Source organism: Rhinatrema bivittatum, chromosome 2, assembly GCF_901001135.1.
Source record: "Rhinatrema bivittatum chromosome 2, aRhiBiv1.1, whole genome shotgun sequence".
NCBI classification, from domain to species: domain Eukaryota; kingdom Metazoa; phylum Chordata; class Amphibia; order Gymnophiona; family Rhinatrematidae; genus Rhinatrema; species Rhinatrema bivittatum.
Window position 1 is genome coordinate 377,108,372 of NC_042616.1, and position 18,023 is coordinate 377,126,394.

Sequence of the window (18,023 nt, forward strand, 5' to 3'; positions counted from 1 at the left end):
GCTGCGTACCCATGATGTGAGTGGAGCAGGCAGTTGACCAAGCGTCTAAACGTTGCAGAGGCGCCATGGAGTCCAAAAGGGAGATCAGAGAACTGGAAAAGTACCCCTGGCATTGAGAAATGTTTCCTTCTTCACAGTTGGCATGAGAGGCACCTGCCAATACCCTTTTGTAAGATCCACTCGAGGCATTATGTAAAGCTTTGAGAACTCATTGACCCTTTTAAAGTCAATGCAGTATCTTATGCTCCTATCTGGGTTTGGCACCAACACTATGGGTGAGGACAAATCACTGTTAAGACTCCTCTATAACCCTGAACAGGAACATCTCCTTTACTTCCGGTCTCAATAATGCAGCATCTGGAATTCAATAAGATCATTGCTGTACCACAATTCCAAGATTTATGTCATGCTGCACCAGGTGAGTATGCCCAGGTAGATTCAAGAAAATCTCTTTGTTTTGCTCTACCAGCTGCTTTAAGTCAGCTGACTGTGGAAGGGACATCTGCTCTCTGAAAGGAACTTGGGCGAGTTCAGGTCCCACCTCTGGGCCAAACTCTCCTTCTACCACTCTGCATTCCTATACAACCCAATTAATCAGGAGGTTGACGTGGTAGATTTGAGTTTTCTTTCATTTATCTGGCACCTTTTTCTCCAAAACTTCATAGGGTCCTTGCCAACAGGCTACTAACTTGCTTTCCTAGAGAGTGCCTTTACATAAGTGTTCATATGTCACTCTCTATTTATACCACTGTAAGAGGGGGCACTTTTAACTCGGGGTGGGGTAGGTTTGGGGGGGGGGGCAGTTTTACATACACAATCAGAGGTACGAACAGCAAAGTTGACATCACTTGAATAATATTATTTCAATGTCTTTAAATTTATTTGCACCAAAAAAACTCTGCCCAGTTTCATCCAGACAAAATACTCCATGGTACTCACCTGATTTACATCTCATGAAAGTTAACCTACGTAAACTGGAACGACAATGGCATAAAAATCCCTTAAATGAACAGAAAAATGCCTATTTTTCTCATCTACTAAAATATAAAAAACAAATTGACTACATCAAAAACTCCTACTACGCACATAAAATACAAGCTGCCAAACGGCAATAATAATGTTTTATTCAATATTGTCAAATCTCTAACCACTTTAAAAAATGAATCTAATGATCATATCTCCGTATTCTTTTGCAATGACATCGCTGACTATTTCAAGGAAAAATTTTCTAACGTATCCTCAAATTTTCACCATCTTCCTACACTTATAGCAATCTACCTCCCGCTATCCACTCTTGGACAGATTTTTCTCCTGTGAACTCAGATACCATAACACATATACCTACCAAAACAAAAATATCAAACAGTCCATTTAACCCTTGCCCTGGATGTTTAATAAGAGAAATTCGTGAAGTCATTTCTCCATCATTGACCCAACTAGTCATTAGCCTCTGGTACCTTCCCACAGTCTCTAAAACGAACATCTATTCTCCCTATTCCAAAAAAGAAAACAGGTGATCCAACAAATATATCTAACTACCGTCCAATTGCTTTTCTAACCACAACAGCAAAAAATACTCAAATCTATACTACTTCACCAATTGAATGACTACATTGAAGACAATAATATATTGCATCCAAACCAACAAGGTTTCTGTAAAGAACACAGTACTGAATCTCTCCTACTTTCATCTTTCGAGAGTACATCAAGCTAGATAGAGAGTACATTGTACAAATCAATTCCTCTTTTACCTTTCATCGCTCCAAATAACAGAAAATTTTCAGTGATGTCAACTTTGCTGTTTGTACCTCTATGTATGAAAACTGCACCTCCAAACCTACCCCACCCCCAATCCTGAGTTAAAAGTGCCCCCCTGTTACAGTGGTATAAATATTGACATAGAGACTCCAATGCAAGGGCACTCCCTCTCGCACATATGCACTCTCTTCTCTCTCTCTCTTGTGGATTAATCAACATGCAATGCAAAAATTAGCACTGATGAATAAATTTATCAGAGCTTGCAGAAATTTCGTATGCAATGCGGGAGCAGGGAAATTATCTTAACCACACCACTTTTTTTTTTTTTTTTTTATCACGAGTGCTATTTCTGCTATATTTATAGTATTTTGATAAATCTAGGTCAAAGTTTGGAAAACTATTAAGTCTGATGAAAATTTCTGTACTAGCTGGGATAAGTCTAGGTTAGGAGGCAGGTGGTATCTGCCCTTTTCTTCCAGCCCTGTAATCACCAGGGTAAATAAGGTATTTAATGGATGGATGGTGAAGGGGGAGAAGGTGACATGAGTTGCCATGGGCTGATAATCTCTCTTAAAAATTTCTCCCCCTTGGCAGTTACGACATTAAGAGGGGATGCAATCAGGGCTTAAATTAAGGGAGAATGGAGGGGGAAACTGTTTTCCTTTTTCACTAAAACAAAATCATTCCCCTATTATATCCCACAAGGGACAGCAGTTATTTCTGGGGTTTCCAAGCTGAGGACAGGAAGCAGCATATCCAGCTACGGCCTGGGGCTGGGAAAATGCAGACTGCTGAGCGGCTAGGACTTATGGCATTCAGGCGCAGAGTAGAGATGTGTTTCGGGTTACAACTTCGTTAGGGCTTCGTATCGGGGTCCCTCCCCTCCCCCCCCCATGGGAATTTTGTTTTTCCCACGGTTTGGGGTTTGTTTGTTTTTTTTTCAGGGGCCCCAATTTTCGGGTTAGTGTGCACTAACCTGAAAATGAATTTTTTCTGAAATTTCAGAAAAAACTCAATCGTTTTTCGGTTCTCCCGAACCATTCCGAATTAGGCAATTGGGAAAAACGATTGCACATCCTTAGTGCAGAGTAGGTTATTTGAACTCTGCCAGCATGGGGCAGTTTCTGGCCTGGAATCTGTGAGCGCCAGCAGAAGTGCTGCAGGGGATAGGAAGGCAAGAGTAGTTCCAGAAAAGAGAGATATTCCTGGATGCAGGGAGGGCAGAGCAGGGAAGTGATCTAAAAGCCTGTAGAGAAGGTGAGAGGTGAGGTTGAGCCTGCCAGTGAAGGGAATGTAACCCATAAGGGTTAAAATAAAAAAAAATGTAATTCCCTGGATCTCAGGCTGGGAAATTGGTGTAGGGGGAAAAGCAAAGGAGGGAAAAGAAATAAAAAAAAAAAAAGTTCTAAAAAGAGGTAAGGGGGAATAAAAAGTGCAAGTTTAGGTGTGTCTGAATGAAGGTTTCCCGTCGATAGCAGGGCTGAATTAGCCATGCTGTCATGGGATCTGTCAATCAGGCCCGGGAGGCGGAGCTTTTGAAAGCAGAGTACAGAGCTTTGCTCTCTGCGGCTGCGCGTATGTTTCCGCGCAGGAAAGTAACGGAATCTCCTCAGTCTGTTTTTTCCGCGAGCGGGATCGCACGCGGAGCTGATCTCTCCTCAGTTTTAAAAACAGAATTAAAATGTCAAAACCTGGGTTTAAACCCTGCCGATGTGGTAAAATAATGTCGGTCACGGACGGACACGACCGATGTTACAAATGTCTCAGACCACATCACAAGCTAGAGGATTGTGAGTTTTGCTCTAAGATGTCACCTAGAGCATTAAAACAAAGGGCCTATAGGCTTCAGGAACTTTTTGCCTCACGAGAGCCGTCGGAGGCTCACTCATCGCCTGGCCCGTTAACTTTATCGGCTCCTTCAAAAAAGAAAACTGTTTCGTCTGATCCTAAATCATCCACTTGAGGAGGTAATGGTAAACCAAAAAGACGAAGGCCAATGGATTCTCAGAAATCCTCAGAGCCTATAGAGCCGCAACATACCTCATCGGAGAAGGAAACCTCGGCACCAACGACTTCCGCGCCCACGGCGCCGTCTGAGCACAACCTAGCGCTTCCAGCTCACATGGCGCAGAAGAAAACACCGCGCCGAACAGATAAGCGCACGGCGCCGGGTAAACCTGCGCGTACGGCGCCGACTGCAGAAAAACGTATGCGCACGGCGCCGAACACATCGGCGCCGATAACCCCTGTGCGCTCGGGATCAAGAAAATATGCGCATACAACTACAATCATGCACAGATCTACTTCCGCGCACATATCTACAAGCGCGCATAAGTCTATAGCCGCACATACACGCATACCTGCGCATAACTCTACATCTGCATGTAAGCATATATCCGCGCATAAATCTAAATCAGCGCGTATATACCATAATTATTCACCTCAAAAATTGAGGGCAGAGTTGAAGCGAAAACGATACTCTTCACACAGCCCTTCTTTGGAGGCTGAAGCCACAGATACTGATTCATCATCTGATGACTATCATAAGTACTCAAGTCACTCCCATTTTAAAAAATTAACAAAAAGGAGTGCTACATGGGAGATAAGTCCTTCGACTTCTAAATCATCTCGTAAAATTCCAGCTACTACCTTCTCAAAAAGAGAAGTGGTACAAATTTCTTCCTCTAACACTTCTTCAGATTCGGAAGACTTAAGAAATACTTCAGTCAATAAAATACAAAGGGACAGGGAAGTTCCAACAACTTCACCTCAAACAAGTATCCCACAACAAGACAATCGTATGGTAATGCCCTCTCATACAAGAGAAGCATTTTTCCAATTGTCTCAATCGTTAGCAGGATTTTACGAGACGCTGCAATCATCATTCAAAATGACTAATATTGATGATGATAATACTACGAAACATAAAGCACAATCTCATGAAGAGCAGTTGGCAGAACCACCGACATCTCCCATGATAAACCAAGCAGCCTCGCCAACTCATATACATGATACAGCTTTTGATTCTCCTTCACTACAAATATCCCCATCATCATCGGTTGGATGTCTGTCGGATCCGCAGGACCAATTACAGGAGCCGTATTCCCCTCCTGAAGACCTTACATACCCAAAATTCCTAGAAAAAATGGGTACCATTCTACATCTAGAGGTCCAAAAAGAAACAGACCCTAGAGCAGAAACCCTTGGTCTGCTAAAGATTTTTGATACTCAAGTGGAACCAACATCTCTTCCACCACAAGAGATCCTGCATTCAGTCTTACAAAAATCCTGGGAAGCGCCTTATACAATTGCAGCCGTTTCCAGGAAAACAGACATAAAATTTCGTATGAAGAAAGCATCATTATACACTCTACCACAATTACCTCACGCATCAATTGTAGTAGAGTCGGCGATGCAAAGGTTCAAGAAAACAAAGCTGCATTCCACTTTCCCACCAGGGAAAGACAACAAATATTTAGATGAGTTTGGCAGGAAAGTATTTCATAACTCGATGTTAACTGCACGAATTATGCAACATCAGTTCTACATGGTACAATATCTATATGAAAGCTATGAAAGGTATACATTCCTCGGTGGCGGAACAGATACCTCAGCCTCTTCATGATATGGAAGAGTGTTCTCGACACCTCTTGAGGTCAATCTACGAGGCACATGAAACATCATCCAGGGCATCTGCAACAGCCATTGCAACCCGAAGACTAGCATGGTTACGTTCAAGTTCGATACGTGATGACTTGCACGAGAAACTAACAAACCTCCCATGTACAGGAGATAACCTGTTCGGAGAAAGATTTCAGGACGCAGTAAGTAAATTAAAAGAAGAAGCTCTAGCAGTACAATCTCTAACATCGAATCCTATTTACTCGACTACATGTTGTTATATGGGATCCACTCGTAGGCAACCATATGCCAGAAGACCCTATAGATCTTATCAATCTTTTCGTACCCAGCCATACCCTTCCTACCAGCGTCCTGCTCCACAAAATAATACTTCAAATCAACGAAGAGGTAAACCACGTAACCAAAGACAGCAGGCACAGCAGCCAGCTACTGCAGCAAAAGCGATTTCGTCTTTTTAGTTATTCAGCCGCCACCACAACATCAAGCTCCTCCAGGCAGAATTCGTGCTTGCCTGAAAGCCTGGGAAAGAATAACATAAGAACATAAGAAAATGCCATACTGGGTCAGACCAAGGGTCCATCAAGCCCAGCATCCTGTTTCCAACAGTGGCCAATCCAGGCCATAAGAACCTGGCAAGTACCCAAAAACTAAGTCTATTCCATATAACCATTGCTAATGGCAGTGGCTATTCTCTAAGTGAACTTAATAGCAGGTAATGGACTTCTCCTCCAAGAACTTATCCAATCCTTTTTTAAACACAGCTATACTAACTGTACGAACCACATTCTCTGGCAACAAATTCCAGAGTTTAATTGTGCGTTGAGTAAAAAAGAACTTTCTCCGATTAGTTTTAAATGTGCCCCATGCTAACTTCATGGAGTGTCCCCTAGTCTTTCTACTATCCGAAAGAGTAAATAACCGATTCACATCTACCCGTTCTAGACCTCTCATGATTTTAAACACCTCTATCATATCCCCCCTCAGTCGTCTCTTCTCCAAGCTGAAAAGTCCTAACCTCTTTAGTCTTTCCTCATAGGGGAGTTGTTCCATTCCCCTTATCATTTTGGTAGCCCTTCTCTGTACCTTCTCCATCGCAATTATATCTTTTTTGAGATGCGGCGACCAGAATTGTACACAGTATTCAAGGTGCGGTCGCACCATGGAGCGATACAGAGGCATTATTACATTTTCCGTTTTATTCATCATTCCTTTTCTAATAATTCCCAACATTCTGTTTGCTTTTTTGACTGCCGCAGCACACTGAACCGACGATTTCAATGTGTTATCCACTATGACACCTAGATCTCTTTCTTGGGTTGTAGCACCTAATATGGAACCCAACATCGTGTAATTATAGCATGGGTTATTTTTCCCTATATGCATCACCTTGCACTTGTCCACATTAAATTTCATCTGCCATTTGGATGCCCAATTTTCCAGTCTCACAAGGTCTTCCTGCAATTTATCACAATCTGCTTGTGATTTAACTACTCTGAACAATTTTGTGTCATCTGCAAATTTGATTACCTCACTCGTCGTATTTCTTTCCAGATCATTTATAAATATATTGAACAGATCAATGGGTTTTGGAGATAGTACCAACTCCAATTTGTCACAAAACCCATCTTGCCTCATCTTTCCACACTCAAGACTCACAGTTCCCACCCACAACTGGGGGAGGAAATTGCTTTACTTCGCAAACAACAAGCAATTCGACAAATCCACCCATACCCCAATTTAGCAGCATTTTATTCCCCGTACTTCCTTATACCAAAGAAGTCTGGGGGCCTTCGCCCCATACTAGACCTAAGGGAGTTGAACAAATTTCTCACCAAGGAGAAATTCAAAATGGTATTGTTGAAGTCAATTCTTCCTCTCATTCAAACAAACGATTGGATGTGCTCCATCGACCTGAAGGATGCTTAAACACGCATTCCAATCCATCCATCCTCGTGGCGTTACCTATGCTTTCGCTACAGACATCAACACTACCAGTAAAAAGTTCTTCCCTTTGGACTATCAGCTGCACCCAGAGTCTTCACCAAATGCATGATAGTGGTGGTGGCTCATCTCAGGAAACAAGGTATAACCATCTTTCCATATCTGGACGACTGACTCATAATTGCCCCAACTCCAAACATCTTACTGGATCACCTCCATTGGGTGATACACTGTTTGCAAGAACTAGGGTTGGTGATAAATTTTCAAAAATCACACTCACAACCAACACAACAGTTGCAGTTCATAGGTGCATACCTGGACACTACGTGCAACAGAGCATACCTCCCAGACGACAGAATATCACATTTCCGTCAACTTCTACACACCTTGAAACATACTCACAGGCCATCAGCAAGACAAGTCCAATAATTCTGGGCCACATGGCAGCGGCGAATTTCACGGTTCCCAACACCAGGCTACACATGAGACGCCTACAATGGGGTCTAAAGCGCCAATGGAAACAGCATTCACAACCATTGACGCAGAGGGTATCGCTGACCGCAGAAATGAAAAAAGATATAGCATGGTGGCTCCTAGACTCTACCCGTCCAAAGGAGCGTTGTTCAGCCCCCCATCTCACAATGCAGTCCTAACCACAGATGCGTCTCGCAAGGGATGGGGTGCACACCTCGAGACTTACGAAACCCAAGGGTTATGGACACTCTCAGAACAGAATCTACAAATAAATCTATTGGAACTCAGAGCGATTCGCAATGCATTGCGAGTCTTTCAAGACCACCTGAAGGGACGCAGGGTCATGATCTACACAGACAACCAAGTAACGATGTTTTACATCAACAAACAAGGAGGGTCCAGTTCATGGTCCCTCTGCAAGGAGACCCTGACAATCTTCGAACACGCTCACAAGAATTGCATACATCTGCAAGCAACTTACCTACCGGGAGTTGCAAACACAAGAGTGGACAGGCTAAGCCGCATCTTTCATCCCCACGAATGGACACTCAATACAGGAATAGCCCAAGACATATTTCTGCAGTGGAGGATACCTTCGATAGATCTCTTTGCAACAGAGATCAATGCTCAGGTTTCCAAATTTTGCTCGATAAAACCAAGCCAATTCAGGATCGCTCAATATGCCTTCCTCATTCCGTGGACGACAGGCCTTCTATATGCCTTTCCTCCCATACCTCTCATAACAAGAACAATTCAGAAGTGTATAGCGGACAAAGCTCAACTGATACTCATAGCCCCGGCCTGGCCGAGACAACCATGGTACAGTTTCCTGCTTCGACTATCCATCAAGGATCCAATTCCATTACCGAATCGACAAGATCTTCTCTGCCAAGATCAAGGGACACTCCTACACCCGCTACACTCATCTCTACACTTGACAGCTTGGAGATTGAGAGGCCCCTCCTGACAGAACAAGGAGTTTCCAATTCAGCACAATTCATTTTGTTACAATCAAGGAAACTCTCAACCAGGAAAAATTATAGCTATAAATGGAAACGCTACTCTGCCTGGTGCACTTCCAACGGTATACCACCATTGGACTGCTCCCCGGAATTGCTCATTGATTATCTTCATACACTATATGTCGCTGGTCTAGCAACATCATCCATCAGAGTTCACCTCAGCGCCATAGGCGCCTATCATAGACCAATCAATGACATTCCTATATCCAATCACCCATTACTGACTCGTTTCATAAAGGGTTCAACACACATTTGCCCTCCGGTATCCAAACCTCCAGTTCCATTGAACCTCAACATAGTTCTGGAACAACTCATGCTTTCTCCTTTTGACCCCATGGATTCAGCACACATTAAATACCTCACCTGGAAGGTGGTATTTCTGGTTGCAGTCACATCAGCACGAAGAGTGAGTGAGTTACAAGCTTTGGTCCATTATCCTCCATACTTGCAATTTCATCACCAGAAGGTAGTTCTACGAACTCACCCGTCCTTTCTGAAAATTTTATCTTTCTGTGGATATGAGTGATAGCAAACAACAATGTCTCTGGGGCGATTGGCTATCTTAGGGCCCAGGGTCCGGTGAGCTCTGTCCACCTTGATATCAGCATCCGCCAAATTTTCTGACTGCACCCTGGGATAACATAAATACAGATATTTTTCTCACCACCTCCACGCAATCAGCATAGTCCTCCGACTCAGGAATACCCCGGATTCTCAGGTTGCATCTTCTGCTTCTGTTTTCAATGTCCTCAAGTTTGTCAGAGAGGGAGAGGTAAGATTTTTGTAAAAGCGCATGTTCCTTTCGCATGGCGTCCCAGCCTTCTCCCTGAGTATCTAATCGCAGCTCATTTTCATCGACGCGGCGTCCCAGCTCAACCGTCTCCTCCTTCATGCCGGCAATCATGTCGGCAGTCTCCTGCTTGTAGGATTTTAAATCCTGTCGAAGCTCCCCGAACCATCTCCGCATCTCGGATCGAGACGGGGGTGAGTCCTCCGGGATAGATAAGTCAGGTTCCTCCTCCTCACGCTCCTCGGGTAGGTCGGCCGCCGCCATTTTGGATTTCCCCGGGCCCAAGTCATCGTCCCCGCGGGCATACAAATATTTGCGCAGGTCTGGCGTTTTCTTTTTTGCTGCCATGGCTCAAGCTGAGAGGAAGTTGGCAGGAGTCGGTGAAGCCCCGAAATTGCGTTTTGATCGGTTGTAAGCTATTTTAGCCCCAGAAGCTCGAGGAGCAGTACCGAGGGGCTGCTTACATGGGGAAGTGACATCACTTCCTCTCCACCCGTCCTTTCTACCGAAAGTAGTTACACCATTCCAACCTTTTTCCCTAAACCTCATTCGAACGATAGGGAAAAACTACTGCACACACTGGATTGTAAAAGAGCTTTAACACACTACAAAGAAAGAACGAACTCGGACTCCCATGTTTCTCAACTCTTTGTCTCCTTTGACCCAAAGGCACCTGGACTACCAGTGGCTAAACGCACCATCTCCAGTTGGATAGCGCAGTGCATCAAATTCTGCTATGAAAAACAGAGTTTACATTTACAGTCTACTCCTAAAGCTCACCAAGTTAGAGCAGTAGCAACCTCCTTAGCACACTTGAGTAATATGCAACCCATAGACATTTGCAAGGCGGCGACATGGTCATCACTGCATACCTTCACATCTCATTACTGCCTTGACCAACAAACAGCCACTGATGCGAAGATAGGGCGAGCAATACTGCAATCTCTATCCTCCTGTCCATGGTGACTGCCACACTGTCAAAGATCACGTCCAAACACTAATATAACTACTGACGTGATCGGGAGCTTGGGACTCCCATGACAGCATGGCTAATTCAGCCCTGCTATCGACGGGAAAAAGCAAGTTTGCTTACTGTAAACAATGTTTCCGTAGATAGCAGGATGAATTAGCCATGCTGATCCACCCTCCTCCCTGGCAGTCACCAAGTCTTCGACTACACTACAGCTTAATCACAGACTGAGGAGATTCCGTTACTTTCCTGCGCGGGAACATACGCGCAGCCGCAGAGAGCAAAGCTCTGAACTCTGCTTTGACAAGCTCCGCCTCCCGGGCCTGATTGACAGATCCCATGACAGCATGGCTAATTCATCCTGCTATCTACGGAAACATCGTTTACGGTAAGCAAACTTGCTTTTCTGTATGGATGTGGCTGTCACAGGGTCACTGAGCTTGGGACGGCTGCTGTCAGCATTCCAAGTATGACAGTTAAACAGTGAGTTGGTGGGTAGCCTTGAGAGAGGAAGGTTGTGTATAAGAAGATCCTCTCTCTCAAAGGCATTTTTTGAGTTTTTTATGACAGTCTGAGAGTGTAAGGGGGTGAGTGTATGAATGAGAGTCTTCGTTAACTTAGAGAGCCCCGCGGAGTTTGGTTCTAGCTTGTGATTGTGATAGGAACTCTTAAAAGAAAAGGAAAGGAAAATAATTTTGTTGTAGTTTTGCTAGTTTTAAGCTGACAGTGGTTAGTTATTGTAACAAACCTCCTATCTGAACTGGTTGAACTTAACCCTGGCTGCTAGGAAGCCAGACCACTGTTAACCTGTTGTTACTGTCTGAACTGAAAAGGAATCATTTAGGAATCTAAGGATCCTATATTGATTTAAAAGGAATTTCTTTAGCACTAAGAAACTTTTGTAAGAAGTTTGTTGGTTTTGAACTGACAGTGGGCTAATTAATTTCCTCTCTGAAGCAGGTTGAGCTTAAATCTGGCTGCTAGGAAAGCAGGACCTCTATTAAGTTATTGTAATTGTCTGAAAGTAAAGGAATCATTTAGGAGTCTGAGGATTCTATATTTATTTTAAAAGGAATTTCTTAAGCTTTAAGAAATATTGTGAAAGCTGAGGAACAAATAAAAAGAAAAAAAATCACTATATTTATATGCCTAAGTGCCTATAATTAAGCCTTTTCATTTTTACTTTCCAAAGAGGGTTAGTATCTGTATACTATGCTGATGCATAAAGAACCCTTTCATCTATTTGAATATATATATTTTTTAAGACTGTCTGATTAAGGGTTTAGTTAGAGGGATTATAATTATTCATTTATTTGCATTAGTTAGATAGTGTTAAAAAAATAGAATAGATAGTTTCTTTTAATTAGTTTTTTTAGATAGGTAGTAGGTGCCTGAGAAACCTGCAGCGGAGAAAACTGGACTCTTTGAAAAGAAGAAGAAGTGCAACCTAAAAGAAAGGGCCCCACCGGTCTTCTATTGGTGAGCTCACTAAACCAAAGACAATATAAAAAAAATCTTTGTAGGAAAAGGAAAGGAAAAGGAGAATGGACTGAAAAGCATATTAGAGGTTATGTGTAAAGACTGAGAAATTTATGAAAATGAAAAGGAAGGATACATAATTGAAAGGATAGAGGAAGCAAATTTTGTTGTATTTATATTTTTCTGACTTATGTTGTTGAATCTGTTGTATTTGAGATATCTTCAGAAAGTTATGTAACAAACTAAAAGTTTTTTTATAAAGAAGTTATTAGCTCTAACAAAACTATCAGTTTGAGTCTAAGTGGTTTTTTTTCCTATGAAATAATTCTTTATTCTTGTAAACCTTGTTGCCCACAGCTAACAACCACCCCTTACATTAAACGGCCAGTTTAGCGACTACTCTAGCGGGGACTTGGGGTGTGAGTTGTTTCCCAGGGGGCAGGGTTTACAGGAAGCTAATTTATTTTATTTATTTATTTAGAATTTTTATATACCGAAGAACAGAAAAAACCGCCAAAGGCCTTAAATTAAATGCCCAAGGCTTTACATGGAACAGTTAAACAGAACACTCCATAGAACAATTAAGCAGTAAATCTCTCTGGTTTGTGCTGAGGAGGGATGAGGGATAGGGAGCAGTGAAGGGGTGGATAAACCAAGCCTACAGAGGAAAGGAGCTGGCTAAAGAGGGGTAAGGAGGAATCTTCTGGAGAGTGCAGGGATGAGAAGAGTATAGAAAATGATGGGTCAAGGGGAAATGGAGAGAACAGGTTAAGGGGATATAGGGAGTGGAACAGGCAGAGGGATATTAATCCTCCTGCTGCCAAATAAAAAAGTCCAAGTATGCCCATATAGGAGAGGGAGAATGAAAATATGCACCAGAGAAAAAGGAATAAAATGGGGAGGGGGGAAGAATAGATTAAAAATACATGAAAGAGGAGGGCTTCAGAAAGAGTTGGGGAACCAGGTGTGGGCTGGGGGAAGAGATTAGTGTGGGTGGGCTGTTGGTGGGGGGGAGGAGGAAATAGACTGATGAGAATGAGCTTGGGCTGGGGAGAAGAATGACTGGTGGACTTCTGAGAGCTTCTCTAGCTTTTGTTTGGGCCACATGAGTCTCCCCCATGTCCACATTATCTGCTCATCTCTGGACATTTAGGATCTGATTTTCAAAGTGCTTTATGAATATAAAAACCGGTTTTCATGCGTACAAATGATGCTTTCAAAATTAACAGAAGGACTCTGTGGGTAAAAGCACACATGTAACCCTATTCTGCGCATGTTTTTACCTGCACTTGAAATAGGCATTCTGGGGATTGGTGCTGGGGCAGGGAAAGGATTTGAATGCACACTTTTCATTTTTTGAAAGTGTATGCATAATATCTTATGCGGAAAGTTAATCCTGGTCCGAGCAGGGTATAACTTTCTGCGCATATGTGAACACATAATTGGACAACCTGCAAATTTTCAAAGCAGACATGTGCGCATAAGTCCACTTTGAAAATGTGGGCTTTAGCCCTGTGTGCGTTGTCTAAAAATTGCCCTCTTAAATACAGACTGGTCTGTGACACTCACAACCCAATGTCATTTGTTTTTTTCTTTTTTGCAGGGTGGGAGGACGGAAAGTTGTGTTGCCTTCAGCACCACCCAATCATTTTTAAAAATTGGCTCCTATAACCTATGATACTAGGATCTTTCCAGCTAGGGAAAGGGCTTATTAACAGCTATATTGCCAGCAATCACCTTTTCTTTAAGGGAACAAAAATGATTAAAATCTCACCTTTGAAGCAGTGAGCAGCATCATCGTACATTTCTCCAGAACTGCTCTAGCTGCTGCCATTTTTGCTTTTTTCTTTTCATCCTTCAAGTCCTAGCAAATAAAATTTCAACATGTTAAATGGCTTCAGAAACTAAGTATACCCCTGGAAGGGAAAAAAGTCTACAGACAACAAAATGTGAATGATCAGTTGTTGAGAAGAGAGGCACAGCCTGACCTGCGATTCTTAGGAAAGCTAAGTGTCTGCAATCCCTGATGTTTTTTTAAATTGAAATTCTTACCTCTTGTATCAAGGAATAATTTCTCCAGCAGAGCACATCATTTTCTGCTACAATTTCACCCCAACTATCTAAAAGTCATTTGAAATCCTGTAACTGTGATTGCTAATCCCAAATTATAGATTTTATATCTTTCTCTCAAAAGCTTAGAGAAACCACCTGACATTGTTCCAAGTTCTGGTAATGGGAGTCAGCATGTGCCAAGAGAAAAAAAATAAAACTACCAGCTTAACACTTAGTCTTGATTCCTTGTAAAATTATTCACCGTTTAATATTAGCATTAAAGCCTGTTATTGATAGATTTAGTAAAGGTTTTATTGCATTAATAACACTATGAAAAAAAATCCTATCATCCCATGAAATGTTCAGCACTGTGCACATTTTGTAACACTGCTATAGGTATATCAATGTCCATGAGACATACTGGGATAGATATTCAGAAGAAAACGGAAGTAAGTCAGCCGGATAAAACTTATCCGGCTGACTTACATGGGATACTCAGCGGAACGGTTATGCTGCTGAATGTCCTTGCCGAACTCGCTCATTAGCCAGATAAGTTACAGTATATTCGGCTAAGTTAGACCTGCTCTATGGCACCCATTGCCCACTCACTAGATATCTGGATAATTACTTAGCTAGATAAGTCACTCATCCACCTAAGTGGAGGCCACCGAACCCCTCATTAGGTTTTATATCCATGCATTTGATTTAAATTAATAAAACATGTTTGTTTTATCTGTAAAGTTTTCAGTTGAGGTGCAGTCATAAAATAAAAGGAATAAAAAATGTCAAGAGACTAAAGTCATTCTGGTTTTGCTTTCCAATTTCTTTCTAATCTCAAACTTCTACCACATTCTTACATATGGCAGGCTTAGACTGGATTCAGCCTCACACATCACCCCCTCTCCCCTTCCCAACCCTTCCTGCACTGTCTGGTTACAATTCCCATGTTCTCCACAGCAGCACTGGGCTAGGGGACAGAAGCAATGTTACCATAAAAAAAAATGATTTGCAGTCTAGAGCAGGAGTGGCAATTTTGTTTTGGGGCCACATTACAAATTATTGACTGTAACAAGAGCCGGGGGTGAGGGTGGAATCCCCCCCCCCCCCCCCTTGGAGCTCCTTACCATGACAACCAAACCTCCAGCCAGCATTTGCTGCAGGCATTTCAGTACCCAGGAGTCTTAAACACTATCATTTTAGCATCCGAGGAGCCCCTTCAATCATGGATCCCAGCCTCTAACAAAATCAGCAAGACCTTCAACCCAAGAGATACAAGGCATTTTCCCGGCTAGCAGACTACCTTACCTCTGTCACAAATGCAGAATGCAGATAAACCCTCACCAAATAAGAATAAAAAGGTCATAAAGCATAAAACAGAAAGGTGCAGACAAAAAAACTAAACTGGAAACCACTATAAGCCTGTGCAATAATGTAAAAAATGAAATATCAACATTCTTCATAAAACAAAATCAAGAAATATCAAATAAATGACAGTAATAAAAATATTTCAAAGAGATGAAGAAAAGCAAGTTTGCTTACTGTAAACAGTGTTTTCTGTAGATAGCAGGATGAATTAGCCATGCTTTCTGGGGCACCCCCTGGTGGCTCTCAGTGGGAACTTCTCCTAGCAGCAAAGTTTTGTTGCTGCACGCCTGCGCGGTGCATTCCTGCATGGCTAACGGTCTCCCCTCAGTTGGTTTCACAGCACAGAAAAGGAAGTATAAAGTGAGTAGGTCAAGAGATTGAGAAGAAACAGAGTGTCCAAGGAGGAGGGTGGGGACACATAGCTAATTCATCCCGCTATCTATGGAAAACACCGTTTATGGTAAGCAAACTTGCTTTTTTCCGCAGATAAGCCATGAATTAGCCATGCTTTCTGGAAGTCCCCAGCTCAAGATTTCGGAGCATAAACAGTGGGTAGTGCTAGAGAAGCTGAGCTTTGAGTGTGGGTGTCTTCTACTTTGTCTGTTTCTTCCTTCTGTGGTTTTTTTTTGTTTTTTTGCAGAGAAACCTGTTATTTCGGTGGACAGCTCTATGGATTAGTAGCATAACTTAAAATTTCATAGCCCATTAGGGCGTCCGACTTGGCATGTTGTTGCAGGCAATAATGGGAAATGAAAGTGTGTAGAGACCACCAGGTTGCTACCTTACAAATGTCTTGAAGAGAAACCTGTCGCAGGTGGGCTACAGAAGCAGCTACTGCCCTTAGTTAGTGGGCCTTCGCCTTCGATGACAGAATTCTGATTAATTGTGATAACTGAAGTTGATGCATTATGTTAACCAGCTGAGTTTAGACACCGGAAGCCCAGGGGTGTTCAGGTTGTAGGAGAGAAAAAGCTGCGATGGCCTACGAGGCAAATGGGTTCTTTGTTTATAGTAAGCCAAGGCTCTCTTGCAATCCAGCGTATGTAACAGTGACTCCCTTTCTGAGGCATGAGGCTTCGGAAAAAAGGTTGGCAGTGTAATTGTCTGGTTGAGGTGGAAGGCGGAGGCCACCTTGGGGATAAAGGAAAGATGTGCTTGCAGGGTGACTGTCATGATAGAACTGTAGAAAAGGAGGGTAATGCACCAGCACTTGCAATTCTTCAACCTGTTGGGCCGACGTGATTGCATCAAGAAAGAGTACCTTCCAAGTTGAAAACTTCAAGTCGACCTTCCCCAGCGGTTCAAAGGGGGGAAGCATGAGTGTCTCGAGGACAATATTCAAGTCCCAAGGAACGGTGGGGGGGTGTCACAGGGGGCATGAGCCGTAGAGTACCTTTCATGAAACGTGAAATTAGAGGATGTGTAGAGATGGAGACGCCCTCACTGGAGGAATGGTATGCTGTGATGACACTGAGGTATACCCTGATGGAGAAGATGGCAAGACCGGATCGAAACAGTAGGTGAAGATATCTAAGCAGTTGCTCTGGTGAAGAATGGAAAGGGTCCAAGGATGCCGCTGTGCACCAGGAGTGGTATCATGAACATTTGGCTGCATAATTCCTCCTGGTGGAAGGTTTCCATGCTGAGATTAGGATATCTTGGATGTCGTGAGTGATGGTGAGATGGCTTAATACCTCACTTTCAATCTCCATGAGTCAGATGGAGGGAGTCTTGCATGGGATGTATCAACATTCCCTCCTCCTGCGATAGGAGGCCACCCTTGTTCCTGAGGAGAATCGGCAGCTGCATGGAGAGATGAACTATGTAGGCATACCACGGCTGTCAGGGACACGCTAGAACGATGAGGATGAGATCCAAGTTGTCCGCCATGCATTTCTGTAACACCTGTCCTATGAGCGGAATTGGAGGGAATGCATAGAAAAGACTCTGTGACCACGTTATGAGGAAGATATCTTAGGCTATCCTGTTTTAGCTCAGATAGAGGGAGCACAACTGCGGCACTTTTGCGTTGCATTCTGTAGCAAAAAAGTCCACTAGAGGTGTACCCCACTGGCGAAAGATGTAGGACACTACTTTCTTATTCAACTCCAACTCATGGGGGTGAAAGAGACGGCTGAGTCTGTCCGCTTTGGAGTTCCTCACACCGGGAAGATAAGTTGCTTGAAGCTGAATTGAGTGTGCTAGTACCCACTCTAGTAGTAGTACAGATTCTTGGCACAGTCTTGAAACTGGACCCTCCTTCTTAGTTTAGGTAGTACATGGCTACCTGGTTTTCTGTGTAAATCATGACTGACTTGTGTGCAAGGAGCTGTGAGAAGGTGCAAAAGGCATAGCAAATGGCTATAGTTCTAGTATGTTGATTTGATGGTTCCGCTCTACCGGTGACCATAGCCCTTGAGTCTTTAGATGAAGTAGGTGGACCCCCCACCCTGTCATGGATGCATCTGTAATCAGTATGATCTGGTGAGGCGGAAGTCAAAAGGGGGCACCTGAGTGTAGAGTTTCCGGA

At 43.1% G+C, this 18,023-nt stretch overlaps 1 protein-coding gene across 1 annotated transcript in view; it reads right to left on the reverse strand.

Moving 5' to 3' along the window:
* The window catches only part of CTNNAL1 (catenin alpha like 1), an 852,902-nt gene that overhangs the window by 296,403 nt on the left and 538,476 nt on the right, over positions 1-18,023 (reverse strand). Inside the window, 1 exon segment of the mRNA XM_029589981.1 lies at positions 13,851-13,940. Coding sequence (XP_029445841.1) covers positions 13,851-13,940 — 90 coding nt within the window.